The sequence below is a fragment of the Bos mutus genome, chromosome 1 (genome assembly GCF_027580195.1).
Source record: "Bos mutus isolate GX-2022 chromosome 1, NWIPB_WYAK_1.1, whole genome shotgun sequence".
Lineage (NCBI taxonomy): Eukaryota > Metazoa > Chordata > Mammalia > Artiodactyla > Bovidae > Bos > Bos mutus.
Window position 1 is genome coordinate 106,438,106 of NC_091617.1, and position 16,018 is coordinate 106,454,123.

At 40.7% G+C, this 16,018-nt stretch overlaps 1 protein-coding gene across 6 annotated transcripts in view; it reads right to left on the reverse strand.

Annotated features, from left to right (window-relative positions):
* SCHIP1 (schwannomin interacting protein 1) overlaps positions 1–16,018 on the reverse strand; it is a 179,303-nt gene that overhangs the window by 19,858 nt on the left and 143,427 nt on the right. For all 6 annotated transcript variants that reach the window (XM_070374090.1, XM_070374070.1, XM_070374085.1 and 3 more), the window contains one exon: positions 14,070–14,188. In XM_070374090.1, the coding sequence (XP_070230191.1) occupies positions 14,070–14,188 (119 nt within the window). The remainder of the gene's footprint in view (positions 1–14,069; positions 14,189–16,018) is intronic.

Sequence of the window (16,018 nt, forward strand, 5' to 3'; positions counted from 1 at the left end):
TTCCACATGTAAGTGATATCATACAGTATTCATCTTCCTCTGTCTGACAATTTCACTGAATCTAATGTGCTCCAAGTCCATCCATGTTGCGGCAAGTGATAACATTTCATTCCTCCTTAATGGCTGAGTTAAGCTGACTTTTTAAAAAGAGTGATATTCCTACAACAGGTTCAAATACTGCTGGTCTAACATATAACATCACACACACAGTGATGCTTACAAGTATATTAGAAAAAAAGGGGATGTTTAACTATTCATTCATTCATTCGGTGATCAGGCAAGAACATCTCTGAAAACCCCACAGCACTGGTCAGCCAGTGCTGAGCCTAAGATCCCCCCCATTCCTCCCTTCCCCACACCTCCTCAGGCCAGGACACAGGCCTTCTAGTTCCCTACAGTCCCACCTATTGCCTTTTATCTGGGCAACCTCATTCCTTCAAGCTTCTTCCTGGCCCATGCAGGCATATTATAGTTCACAATCCCTGAATTAAGTGGATCATGGAGGTAGTTGATCTAGGAAGAGAAACCAGGTCTTTGAACAGGTACCAAATGCTTGGATCATTAAATCACAATATACAAACAGAAATGTGGAATATATAAAGCACTGGGACAAAACTGAAAAACAAACACTTACTAGACACTCCTTATCCTACATATGAGAAAAGAAACACTTTCACTTAACCTGAACGTTAATTAGCAAGTAAGGTGTTAACCAAGAAGAGCGAATGAGCAGGGAGCCAACTGCAGAAGAAAGGCCGTCTGGCCACTGGAGGTGGGGTGAGAAAATGCAGAGAGGGATGGAAAGCCAACCCTCCAGCAGTTATGTGTCAGCGATAGAGACGGGACTGGGGTCAGGGGCCATCATGTCTCTTCATGTCCTGTCCTGACCCCACATCTTACAGGACTCAGGCTTCCGGCTTCTTCAGCAAAAGCAGAGGAAAGCAGCTCCGAGGGTGGGAGAGTGTGGACGGCCCTCTCTGGGTTTTCTTCTCCCAGTTTCGGGCAGACCTTTTGTCTGCTCTCTTTTCTAAGGCTCGTTAGTTCTGGACCCTCCATCTGTATGTGTTCACATGAGAGCTGGTGGGCATCCAACTCCACAGAGTCTTCTCACTACTTAAGAGGCTAGGGGTGGACTAGCACTCACCAGCTTTTCTCTGGTGAAGTGCCAGCCTCTGGAGCCTAGCCTGATTCTTCAGGGAGCCATAAATACCTGCATTCCTCAGACAGCTGCTGGTTCTAATTCCACATCAGTATCTAGTCCCTTCACTAATGACCACTTACATGTAATTACATTTGGAATTATAGGGTCTTAATGTTAAAAAATGCATTTTCACCAGAAATATTTTCTGCATGAATTGAAGACCAGAATGAGACCTCTTCTGATACTGCAATAATGATGGAATAAGACAGTCATCTCTCCTAAGTGCCAAATGTGGTACACTTTCATCTTAATTAAAGCCAAATGATTTCTAAGTCATCTACATCCTCAAATACAAAGTTACCACTTTTGAGCATCTACTATGTTGTAGGCACTTAATAAATATTATCTCTAATTCTCAGATACACATAAAACAAGTATGATGAACTCCACTTTACATATAAGAAAATCAAGGTTCACAGATTAAATTATACAAGGTCACAAAGCTGGCATTTTATTATAAGAGAGTGTGGTGCCAGGCACTTTAACAAGGCTAGAATAAATTCACGAATGGAAGAATAAAAGAGAAGATGAAAAAATAAAAGCAAAACAAAAAACAAAAAACCGGAAACAACTTCAATGTCTAACGATAAGAGATATAAGTATATTATGGTGAAATACATGATTGGCCATTCTATGGCTGGTAAAAACAGTTATGAAATGGGCAAATGATCTTGATGTATTGTTAAGTCAAAAAGAAAAACCAAACTCTAAAACAATAGGTATAGTATGATTCCAACTCTGTAAACAAAAATGTGGAGATACATGAACAGAAAAAGTGGCAGGAAATACACCTAGATATTTTTTGACGGAAGAAATTCAGCTGACTTTTAACTTCTCTCTTTTGAGTGCCTCTAAATTGCCAACATCCGCTGTATCATGGAAAAAGTAAGAGAGTTCCAGAAAAATATCTATTTCTGCTTTATTGACTATGCCAAAGCCTTTGACTGTGTGGATGACAATAAACTGTGGAAAATTCTGAAAGAGATGGGAATACCAGACCACCTGACCTGCCTCTTGAGAAACTTGTATGCAGGTTAGGAAGCAACAGTTAGAACCGGACCTGGAACAACAGACTGGTTCCAAATAGGAAAAGGTGTACGTCAAGCCTGTATATTGTCACCCTGCTTATTTACATCATGCAGAGTACATCATGAAAAATGCTGGGCTGGAGGAAGCACAAGCTGGAATCAAGATTTCCAGGAGAAATATCAATAATCTCAGATATGCAGATGATACCACCTTTATGGCAGAAAGCGAAGAAGAACTAAAGAGCCTCTTGATAGAGTGGAAAAGTTGACTTAAAGCTCAACATTCAGAAAACTAAGATCATGGCATCCGGTCCCATAACTTCTTGGCAAACAGATGGGGAAACAGTGGAAACAGTGGCTGACTTTATTTTTTGGGGGCTTCAACATCACTGCAGATGGTGATTGCAGCCATGAAATTAAAAGACGCTTACTCCTTGGAAGGAAAGTTATGACCAACCTAGACAGCATATCGAAAAGCAGAGACATTACTTTGTCAACAAAGGTCCATCTAGTCAAGGCTATGGTTTTTGCAGTAGTCATGTATGGATGTGAAAGTTGGACTATAAAGAAAGCTGAGTGCAGAAGAATTGATGCTTTTGAACTGTGGTATTGGAGAAGACTCTTGAGAATCCCTTGGACGGCAAAGAGATCCAACTGTCCATCCTAAAGGAGATCAGTCCTGGGTGTTTATTGGTAGGACTGATGTTGAAGCTGAAACTCCAATACTTTGGCCACCTGATGTGAAGAGCTGACTCATTTGAAAAGACCCTGATGCTGGGAAAGATTGAGGGCAGGAGGAGAAAGGGACGACAGAGGATGAGACGGTTGGCTGGCATCACTGACTTGATGGACATGGGTTTGTGGACTCTGGGAGTTGGTGATGGACAGGGAGGCCTGGCATGCTGTCGTTCATGGGGACGCAAAGAATCAGACATGACTGAGCGACTGAACTGAACTGAAGTTGCTATGTGTGGGCATTTAGCAGGAATTAAAAAAGGAAAAGGAGAGAAAATGGGCGAGTTGATTAGCACTTGTTTGTTGGAGAAAGGTGAGTAGGATTAAATATTTGACAGCTGGAAGAGGACCACTGTGTGTGTGACTCAGATGGTATCTATGCAGAGACCATGACTCATGCATGAGTCAGGCTGGCTTTTGTTTCTGGCAGGGAGCTGGGGTGGGGGCGCTGGAAGATCCTCTTTGAGGGCAGTGAGAAACATATTTTCTTGCAAATGGACATTTCCGTGGATGGACTCTTTGATTCAACTGTTGTCATCCCTCCCCAGCCTAGGCTTAACCTCCTTCTCCTTTTTGTATCTGCACAGATAACAGCCTCTTAAAGCAATGGATATACATTTCACCGTTTGTATTTTTTTCTTTTTTTTTTTGAACTTTGCCTTAAAAAAATTTTTTTTTTGGCTCTGCCACACAGCATGTGGGATCTTAGTTCGCTGACCAGGGATCAAACCCACATCTCCTGAAGTGGAATATCCCCTGGAGTTGAAGCATGAAGTCTTAACCACAGGACTGCCAGGGAAGTCCCTCACTGTATTTTTAAAGCCAGCCTGCTTATTGATTCTGCTCAGCCCAGGTGGAGTTTAAACTTGTATCTGCCTGACCCGCTGATGATTTTCAGCTGCTAGAGCTGAAGTTCAGCTCATACCCCTTCCAGACCTGTGATAAGGCCTGTGCTGCTGCTGCAGTTTAGTTGCTTAATCACGTCCAACAATCTGCAACCCCATGGACTGTAGCCCCAAAGGCTCCTCTGTCCATGAGTCATCCCAGGCAAGAATACTGCAGTGGGTTAGCCATTTCTTCTCCAGGGGATATTCCCGACCCAGGGATTGAACCCTCATCTCCTGCTTGGCAGGTGAATTCTTTACCATTGAGCCACCTGGGAAGCCCTAAGGTCTGTGAGGTTAGGTTAAAGATAGGGCAGTTGAAGACTCAGTGCTTGTGGATGTTTTTGACTGGTATCATTGGATGTGGTGCAGATTTTAACTACAAATTCTTTTACTCTCTTGAACACTGAATTACTGCTTTCACCACTTTTTATGTTTGTGTTTTAAAAAACATTGGGGTTACCATTTAGGCTTGGTCCGATAGTAAGCTTTATCTCAGAGACTTTCTGTTTCATGATTTAATATGTGGTCATCTGATTCCATGGGGTCGTGAAGACATGACTGGGCAACTTCACTTTCACTTTTCACTTTCATGCATTGGAGAAAGAAATGGCAACCCACTCCAGTGTTCTTGCCTGGAGAATCCCAGAGATGGCGGAGCCTGGTGGGCTGCCATCTATGGGGTTGCACAGAGTCAGATACGATGGAAGCGACTTAGTAGCAGCAGCAGCAGCAGCAGCAGCATCTGATTCCATTCAGTCATTAGGAGAATGCAGTAGATTTACTGAATTGTGCTAATTCTGTGACACATGGTTATTCATCTTTGGCCATCTTTTAAAGTCCAGATATGTCTCACGATCTCAGTCACCCACATAGCTGGCAGCATAACTGTTCTACTGAGCAGTAGCCCCATCAGCCAACAAACCATATGAGGACCGATGAGAAGGAGGTAGGCTCTGGAAGTTGGCTATCCATGCCTTCTGATGGAAACATGCAGAATGGGGGTGTGGCTTGGAAGGTGATATGCAGCACCTCCTGATGGCACAAGGGGTGACACTGTGGGGAAAGATGGACAACTCCAAGGGAAACTGGTTAAAGGAGAATTGAATTGTGAATGTGAAAAGGGTGTAGGACTACTTTAACCGATTTCCCTTTTTCTTATTTTTTTGTATGCACAAAAGACACATACAACAAAAATGTATATCCAAATAAACCCAAAAGAGCTTTTCAATAAAACAAAAATTCTGGAATTCCCTGAAAATCCAGTGGTCAGGGTTCTGAGCTTCCACTGCAAGGGACACAAGTTTGATCCTTGGAAACTAAGATTCCACATGTACATGGCACAGCTCCCCCGCTGCCCTGATTAACAAAAAAAATAAAATTCTATGTGTTAAGGTGGCATGTGTCACCATTTAATTGACAGTGATTTTCTGAAATATCTTGCATGGGTTTTTAATGCATGTGATAATCTGATTGAGCTATGGTTTTTCCAGTAGTCCAGGATATGAGAGTTGGATCATAAAGAAGGCTGAGTGCTGAAGAACTGATGATTTCGAACTGTGGTGCTACAGAAGACTCTTGAGAGTCCCTTGGACAGCAGAGAGATCAAACCAGGCAATCCTAAAGGAAATCAACCCCAAATATTCACTGGGAGGACTGTTGCTGAAGCTGAAGCTCCAATATCTTGGCTACCTGATGTGAAGAGCCGACTCCCTGGAAAAGACTGATGCTGGGAAAGACTGAAGGCAAAAGGAGAAGGGGGCAGCAGAGGATGAAATGGTTGGATGGCATCGCCGACTCAATGGACATGAATCTGAGCAAACTCCAGGAGATAGTGAAAGACAGAGGAGCCTGGCTCTCTATAGACCAAGAGGTCGCAAAGGGTCAGACATGACTTAGCAACTGAATAACAACAACAACAATCTGAATGAGAATGATCTGAGGGGCACAAAAAATTTGATAACAAAATCAAACAAAAGGATTGTGTTAAACCTCCAGATGACAGAGCTCACTTGCAGTCAGTGAGGCTTTTTTCTCGTAGCAGCGAGTGCTTACGTAAAGTCTCAAAGAATCCGGTCCTCATATAAGCTGTGTGTGTCCAGGCACACGGGAGGGACCACTGTCTGTAGGGAGTGCAAACGGCAATAATAAAGTCATGATAACTTGTCAAAGATGATGCGCCAATGAAAAATCATTTCTACAAGTTCTTTTAATTAAACATTTGGCTGTCCACTGGAACCATTTTTAAATATAAAATGCCAGCCCTGTGGCCTTTTTCTCCCCATCTCCCACCCTTCTGCAGTAGCTCTGACAATTGAATTCTCACTGGTGATAATAATAAAATTCATAAGACAGAGTACAGCTAGTTATGCCTCTAGCAAGATGTCAAATTTCACTTGCACAAAATTAATTGCACCTAATTAAACTGGGGTCATTGGCATTACCGTAAAGTGAGGCTATTTATTAGACAAAGAAAATTTCACAAATATCAATTTGCTGTCCTTTCAGGTTTGTAAAAGAGAAGAATTGCTTACATAATTAAATTTGTTTTGCCATTTTAATAGTATTAGTCCTTAAAAGATCCTCTTCAAAATTTCCTTTACTTTTAAAATTGTGTAATATTTTAGAATACTGGAGGTAATTCTTGGAGGAGGGCATAAAAAATAGTAAGAGTTTTCTGCAGAGTACCTGATGACATTTCAAATAGTATATTACAAAAAAGAATTTGTAAACTATCATTTGCAATGGCATGTACCTTGGAATTACTCATATGAAGGATATTCTATGCAAATTAATAGTGCGCTTGTGTGAGATTAATATGAAGTTTAAAAGATATGTCACACGTTTTAAATAGGTTGCTGGAGTATGTACCTATTACTTATGGAAAGCAAATTTCACTGCATTAAAACAGGACAACCTCTTCTCACCCACACTGGGTATATATGACCACTGTGCTTATTTCTAGGAATTTATGCAAACATTATTACTGTCAGAGACCAAAGGATGATTTACTTTACTGGCAAAATGATGCTGCTTTGACCTGTGATTCCATGGCATACTATACATTCAGATTCTCAATTCCTCACATTCAAAGCTCCTATGAATCCAGTTTCTTTAAAGGTGCTCTGCCGCTGCTGCTGCTAAGTCACTTCAGTCATGTCTGACTGTGCGACCCTATAGACGGAAGCCCACCAGGCTCCCCCGTCCCTGGGATTCTCCAGGCAAGAACACTGGAGTGGGTTGCCATTTCCTTCTCCAATGCATGGAAGTGAAAAAGTGAAAGTGAAGTCACTCAGTCGTGTCCAACCCTCAGAGACCCCATGGACTGCAGCCTTCCAGGCTCCTCCGTCCATGGGATTTTCCAGGCAAGAGTACTGGAGTGGGCTGCCATTGCCTTCTCTGAAAGGTGCTCTAGGTCACTGTTATCTGTCCTACTAATACAACTCTCTGGGCTATATAGTGCCTCCCTACTCCCCCTCCCCTCCACCCAGCCCAAACACAAAAGGAGGCGGTGGGTTAATTTTATTGGTCTTGTCTCAGTCATTCACCAATAAACCTGTAAGAACAAGAAAGAAATGCATTTTGATTTGGGGATGTTGGAATGGCTGAGACAAGCAAATAGTAATCATTATTCAAACCAGCATCTAAAAAACTCTCTGGGGAACTTCAGTTTTTCATAATCTTCACGCTGCATGGAGAGAGGGGTATATAACCTTTTCTAGGTTACAACATCCCATTGCATATTTTATGAAATAGACTGCATTAAATTGCATTTATATTTATATGCATGTAAATAAAATCTGGGCTTCCCTGTTGGCTCAGTGGTAAAGAATCCACCTGCCAATACAGGAGCCTTGGGTTGGATCCCCACAGATTGGGAAGATCCCCTGGAGAAGGAAATGGCAATCCACTCTAATATTTTTGCCTGAGAAATTCCATGGACAGAGGAGTCTGGTGGACTATAGCCCATGAGCTGGAGATGGCTTAACTACTAAACAACAACAAATAAAATCTAGGGTAAGGGAAGAAGAAGAGTGGGGGTCAGGTTTATTTTGTGTTTACTCTGAGAAAAGGAGAATGGAAAAGGCAGAAATAGCTTTCTCTAAAATGTCCAAACAGGTTGTCCTGTTTGAAAGATGAAAGATTTCCTAGATGTCTATTACTAATGACCACTTTGTCTTGTATTTTCATAGCAGCCAAGCCAGTTTCCATTCCTTTGCTATTAATAACATTAAGCTATGTAAACTAAGAATCCAAAATATAATGCTGATTCAAAATTAATTCGGTCAATGAGAAAAATTTTATAGCAAAGTATTATACTAGTCATAAGAGAAAATGAATATTTTTTGAGAACATGAGTAATTTCTTAGAAAGCTTATTTCAAAAATAGGTAATTCATTTTCCTCATTTCCTTTTAAGCTTTTAGCTGAAGCATTTTTAAATAGAAAAAAACGACAAAGGTCATACGATCTCCATTTGAAAAGGCTGATTATGTGTGGATTAGCAAATTTGGAAGAAAAATATGGCACTTCCTGTACTTGCCACATTTCAGTATAAGTCAAATTTAATTACTTGAGTTATGAAGCAATATCAAAAATTCTTTTGCTGCAGTATTCGGCATGAAATGTCTTTATGGGATTATAGTAAGTCTAGCTTACATTTAATAACTTGTCATTCTTTTAAAAAGTGCTTTAGGAGATAGCACCAATTAGAAAAATTCAGTGGGGCTGAAACCCAAAGGCCAACTGAGAAGAACTTACATTTGCAGTAGCAGCTTAATAAGCATGTCTTCCCAAGGGACCTTCATGCCACTTCACAATTTCTCACATAACGCGTATGAAGTTAATTTTTACAGGTAATCACACACCCTTTAAAATGCATAATTAGAACTCTATTATTTTGCCAAAGGATCCTACTTAACCAGGTAAGCCCTGCCTTAAAAGAAAGCTTAGCACTTCCAAACCTGTTGCTTGGTCAATTAGTTTTAAGTCCTCAGTCTCATTTAAAATTGAGTACTGAGCTCCTTAAAGTAGTAAATTCATCTAATATTTACCTGGTTTTGATTATTTAACTACTTCAGCACGTGTGCTTAGGCGCATTTTGGAGTGCCACATCGAGACCTCAGAGTTCTAACATCCCTTAAGTACTTCTGTAAGGAAGAGGTAAGGTATTTCCAGCTTAATGAAGAACTTCAGGCACTGTAATACATTAGAACATTAATTCTAATAGGGATGAAGAATATGGGTTACACAATTGCAACTGAACATCTCCTCAGGCTTTTCTCCTACATTATTACTGAACAAAGGGAATGGCAGTCAGTCTTTGCAGACTTAAAATTTACAGGGATAAAGTGATATTTCTTAGAAACATTAAGTATCATTATTAACCATCATCCAAAAAGTCATCATGTTCTCGGAGAGGATGATCTCATCCGAGGATGAAAACATCTGAAAGAACAGGATATAAATAATCTTCCTTATGGCGAGTCAACAAGGGTAGCTTGTTCTGAGCTCCTGTGAAGTACATATGTGTTTAGAGAGCTGTGTCTCCAAAGGGCGTGGATGACTCACTGATTCTCAAATGATGCTCTGCTATAATAGTGTCAGGTGGGCTCTGAGGGTTTACAGGGGAGGGGTGGTGAGGGGCAGTGAGGGTGGAATGGAGGGGCACTAAACGGAAGTGGTGGGGGAGGCATATTCTGGGCAGGGTTCTCCCAACCCCTCTCCTTCAGTCCTCCTGAACCAGAGGTCAGCTTTGTTTTACATACATGGTTTAGGCACATGATTTTATCTGCAAAGATATTTCTTCTATTAAAAATAATGAAAACCTTTTGGGACTTCCCTGGCAGTCCTGTAGGTTAAGACTTCGCCTTCCAATGGGTCAGGGGGCAAGTTAGATTCCTGGTCAGGGAGATCCCACACGCCTCATGGCCAAAAAACCAAAACACAAAACAGAAACGATATTGTAACAAATTAAATAAAACCTTTAAAAATGGTCCAGATTAAAAAAAATATCTTCAAAAAATAATGAAAATCTTTATGAGACATCCAGTTACAAATGGCATATGGAACACAGGTATTTATTTACTCTCGCTTCTGAAATCCTACTAAAATAATATGAAAGGAAGGAAGAAGGTATAAACCTACAGGGACGAAGAAAATGGAAAAGGAGACAATGGCACACGAGAGAGTTAGGAAAAAAACAAAACACAGATGGATGAGCGGCATCTGACTTTATTTCAATTTGCTAGATGCCTGCAGGGGAGGCTGGTGGAAGAAGCACGTGCATTTTCACTGCAGGATCCTGGAAATGCTCAGGTACATCTGAAGCTGGGAGAGTGGGGTAGACTGTACGTGGAGGAAGATTGATTAAGCAATTGAAAGAAAAATCTAGACCTTCTAACTTGCCCTGTCTACCTATGGTCTGGCAGAATGAGAAAGCGTACTACCTAGAGAGGCTGAATGAGAGGAGTTCCAGGCTGGGGCTCCCTCAGGCACAGCTGAGGTGGCAATGAAAGGCCTTATTGAAATCATGGGAATTAAGTACATGATGAATCGTCAACCATTAGCCTGCTCGAGTCTTACACTAGCAGCCAGGCTTAAAATTCCTCAGGACAAAGTTGGAGAGGTTGTCTCTGGGTAACTTACAGTCCAAGAGAAAAGAGATTTAGATACTTTAAATTGGATTCATCCTAACAAAATAGTTATGTTTTCACCTGACCATTCTAAACTGAAGTTTGTGCGTGCGTGCTAGGTCACTTCAGTTGTGTCCATCTCTTTGCGACCCTGTGGACTGTAGCCCGCCAGGCTCCTATGGGATTCTCCAGGGTGAGAACACTGGTGTGGGTTGCCATTTACTTCTCCAGGGGATCTTCCTGACTCAGGGATGGAACCGGTGTCTCTTTCATCTCCTGCACTGGCAGGCAGGTTCTTTACCACTAGCGCCACCTGGGAAGCCCAAGGTGAAGTTCATCATTCATTAACTGAGTAACTATTCAGTGACTGACTATTAGACGCTATCTAATAGTTATGACGGTGAACAAAACAAAGATCTGCTCTCTTGAGGTGAATATTTTAGTACTAGAGAAAGACAAAGAACAAGTTAAAAGTATATTTAATACAATGTCAGGTAACGATAAGGGTCCCAAAGAAAAACGAATCAGGGTAAGAGGCTGGGTGTTGACTTTTCAACTGGGTGATCAAGGCATGTCTCTCTGAGGAATCAGTATATGGCTAACAGGCCCTAACCAGAGGGTAGTGTTAGGACTTGGAGCTAACAGTTCTTACAGTTTTATACCTAATTATTAACAGAAATGAAAACAAACAAACAAAAAATAAACTCAGAAGGCCTACAGAAATCAGAAGAAAACATTTTGAACAATTTAACTAAAATTAATACCTTTAGTGAAATGAGAAAGTATGATGTGAAAAAATTTGAAAACATAAACAAAATGGATAACTTCTTAAAAAATACAACTTACCAGAACTGACTTAAGAAATAAAAAGTAGGTACAATCTTAAAATCACTTAAAAAACGGAAGCAGTTAAATCAAACATACAAAGTAGGCACCAGGCCCAGAGGGTTATACAGGTGAGAAACAGCTCATTCCAATATTATGTACAATGAAAACAGAATAAAGAATCCAACAGAAATTTGAATAAGGTCCAAATAGATATACCACATAAAGGGAAACAAAGAGAGTTAATAAGCACAATGAAATACCATTTAATACATATGCAGTTAAAAAATATAAAAGAAATTGGCAATATTGAGTGTTAGAAAGGCTATGGATCTATAAGAGCTTTGAGCTATTGCTGGTAGGAGTGTAACTTGTGCAATTGTTTTGGAGAACAGTTTTGGCATTATTTTCTAAGTAGGAACATTCATGTATTTTCCTAGGAATTCCACTCCTAGGAATGCACCAAGAGAAACTTGCACACGGACAGCAGAAGACATGTACAAGGATGTTTAGAAGCAGCACTATTTACAAGAGCAAAACCTTTGGAACAACCTTTGAAACAAGCCAATGCCTTTCATCAGAAGAGTGGCTCTATGAATTGGGATACATTCACACAGTGGAATGTAATAGAGAACTCCAACTATGGACTGGCAAAGGGAAAAATGGGGCAATTAAAATTTCAGAATAAACAATAAAATTTCTCAAGTAATCATAGCTTACTACATGGTTCAAGGTGAATAATATATGATCTTAATAATGTAAAATCAAACAATTATTTTACCCCAAATTCTGAAATAATTACACGGGGAGGATGGGGGGATATATAGATATGTCTGTGGAAGGGCTGTAACAGAGAGTTAAACCCACGCTTTCTGTTATTTGGTGGTCAAAAGATGGTTTAAAAGAAAAGCTAAGAAGATCAGCATTTTATTCAAAGACATAAACACCAGCAGCAATAGCTAAGGAGTTAAACACTATTATTTCTGGAGAGTGAGATAGGATAGAGAGGGATAGGACCAAGGACTGTTACTTTTGTGTTGTTATTATACACTCTGTAGTTAATTCTACTTTACTTTTAAAGCCATGTAACACACACACACACACACACACACACACACACACACATACTTTGATTCTGAAACCCAGACTTCCCATTTGGACCAGATGGATATGACATGGCCAAGCAAAGAGATGGGATTTCTAAAAGAAAAGTTTTTGGGGCTTTGGGGAGAGAGTAGTAACAGAGATCTAGAAGACTATCTATGGGTCTACTCTCCTCATTTTACACAATTGAGGAAACTGAGGTATGGTAAAACTAAGTACATTGTTCAAGTCTCAGACTTAAGCTGACTAGGATGAACCCTCAGGTGTCCAGGTTCCTAGGCCAGAGTCCTCCTGCCACTTCCCACTGGGAGGAGAAAGAGGTGCTTCAACAGCAAAGGCAAAGGCTTCCAGCTCTGAAATGACATATGAAGAGATGGAGGGAATCCTCTGAGCCTGTGCTGGCCCCACGCCCACCGAGGAGGACATGCCTGAACACTTCGTGGCCAGGTCTCAGCTCCTGACTCCAGGCTCTAACCCACTGGCAGTAACTCCTTATATGCACATATGTGTGCTTTCTGATTTGTGCTGATTTAGGTAAATCTGTAAGGATCAGACAGAAGTATGAGGCTTACTGAAAGCCAGATAAAATAGATACCAAAGTGTCTAATACTGGACCTCATACGAAGCAAAGAGTGGAAACCAGTTCACTGGTTGAACAAATGCATGAATGCTATTATTTGTCTCCCATACTTGGTTTATCATGGTAAGTATATCTAGTATTTATACAGGCGATATTTGCTCTTAAGAGAGTCCAAAGGAAGAGACAGATATTTTGACAAGAAACAGATATCTGAAGAGGGATCAAGAGAATGCTGATGCATCTTCAGTTACTACCATCTTTCAAAAACAGTGTTCTACGCGCTTTCACCACTTGGAATACCTGTACTCGTAACAGTTAATTTTGCAAACTGTCTATACCCCCTCAAACAAAGTGTGACCTATGGACTGGCAGAGGAACATCAGCTGGGAGCTTGTAAGAAATACAGAATCTTAAGCAACCCCCAGACCTACTGAATCAGAATCAGCATTTTAACAAAATCCCCAAGTGACACAACTTGCACATTAAAGTTTGAGAAGCTCTGGTCTACAGTCCTATTTTCTAGGTAGAATTATAATTTTAACATATTTTCATTGGAATTAGAAGCTATGCAAATAATCAATGATACCCTGAAATCAAGATTAAAAAAAAAAGACAGGTTAAGCTTGCAGTAAATATTCAATGATCAAAGTGGGAATTGTATTTCTCAGTTACCAGTATTCATTGTTATCAAATGTATCAGAGGGGTGAGTCTGGATGTTTTGGGATTGCTTAATGGCAAATCTGGTGGTCTGCCACAATGTTCCAAATATCGGTTGGCTTGCTTAAGAGTGTAGCTTTATTTCCCCATCACAAAGTGAAATCAGTATTGTGTCTAAAAATGAAATATAGAAATCTGACCCCAATGGCTGGGCAAATGGGCCCCAAATCCCCAAAACTAAAACCCAAAAGACCAACCTAACAAACAGGTGGGGAGGGATCTGTCTAGCACACAAATAAAGGTGGTAGTATTATGGGGGAAAAATACTCAAGGATTTAAAGGATATCTCATTAAACATACAGTCAGATGACAAAATCCATTAGGTATATATGAAAAAAATCAACTCAAAACAACACTCACCGGGAGGAAAGGCTTGGCTTCCCACTTTTGCTACAGCTGGTATAAATTCCTGGGCCATCATCAAAGAAGCTTCCCAGTGCCAACTTCTGTCGGATAGATTCCCTCTCATTTTTCTGTGCCTAAAATTTCAGGAAAATAAAACATGCCGATAAGCAGGCAGATATATCACAACCAGAGGCAATCTAACTTCTAGGTCTCTTAGAACTGTAATATTAGACAAAAATAAAATAAAACAGGCCACAGCACAAGAGCATTTGAATTAATAAGAGCTGAAATGCAACCCATCATTCCTGACTCCAAGTCTGTGAGTTAATTTCAGTTCTTCAGAGCCCATTATGATCACTAGTCTAGGAAATCACCCTCATGGTACTAAATGGTTGTCATCAGGATGGAACTACAGCTGACTCTTGAACAACATGGGTTTGAAAGAAGACTTTTTTCAATAGTAAATACTATAGTACATCCATGACTGGTTGAATCTGTGAACCACACACAGGCATGGCTGACTTTAAGTTACAGGCAGATTCTCTACTGTACTGAGGGTCGACACCCCTAACCCCGTGTTAAAGAGTCACCTGTAGATTATTTGGTGCTTTCATCTTTCTTCTTACCTGCTAGATATGACAAGAGTAAAAGAGTAAAGGCATGGAGGACAAGCACTTTGTCCTAAATCAAATCGCTTTTATCTTAAATGAGGGCTCATGTCTTTTGCCTTCTTTACATGGTCCCTTTCAGTCCACTTTCTCTTTGGCAAGAACATCAATTCATTCAACTGACAGGCACCAAGCCTCTATGAGAGGCAGAAGCCATACTGTGACGCTGGAAGCAGGGCTCAGGATGGATAGACAGAGCCTCTGCCCCCGCCCAGCTTACAGTCTTGATGGGGACATTTGTTTTTGTTCAATATCCTGATCTCACCGGGTTTAGAATGTGAGCAATCCTAACACAGTGCTTGGAATAGCTGGAGGATTCTCACTGGACCCATCTGTTTCATATTTTGAAGGGAAGTCAGGTCCATGTGCATAGGAACAGAATTTGGTAAACTACACTACTGGGATAATTTGGATATGTTTACAACACTTGGCTTCCCATAAAAGTCCCATAAAAACTCACCATGCTGAACTTCTAAACCCTTTAAACAACAGGAGAGGAGATTAGACATGATTTCCTTAGTTAAAAATAAACCCACAAAAAACAAATATAATGAGTTGGATATTCTGGGGTGAGAATGAGACTTAGGTTTTCTGTTTTTGTGGGGTGAGGGGTCTGTGAGAAGCACCATTTTAAGTTTTGAGCAGGGAGCTGAAGACGATGCTGACCAAATTATATTACACAACACAGCTCAGGTGATGGGGTGTGGTCACAGAATACCCCATCACCCTGATTCTCCCAGGAGGTGGTTCTGGAGCCACATTTGCTGCCTCCAGTACCCACAAGTTACAGCGGAAGCTCTGATCCACCATCTGAGCATCACTGTCACAGTAATGAAATGTACAACCTACCGTAAGGACAGGCTGAAAAAGGGCTTCATTTCATTCCCAAGTGAAGGGCAATGTACTATAGGCTAAGGAGGCTGTCTAACATGGTAGTTACTAGTCACATGTAGCTATTTACATTCAAATTTAAAATTAATTCAAATAAAAAATTCAGTTTCTCCAGTCTTACTACTACATTTCAAGAGCTCCAGAGCCACAGGTGGCTCTAGCAGATACCATATTGGAAGCTCAGAATAAAATATCCGACAGCGCAGCCCCGCTAAGACAGCGTTAGCTTCAACAGTCTGCACCAGGATTTCCTGCAGAGACTTAAAAATGCACATTCCCATCGCTTCTGAGCCGTCTGGCTAAGATCAAGTGTAAAATACACACTCCTAGTCTCTAGCACCGGATATTTAGTTTCAATAGGCTTTCCTTCCAGTTCAAGGAAAGCTCTTTATTTTCCTTTTTTCT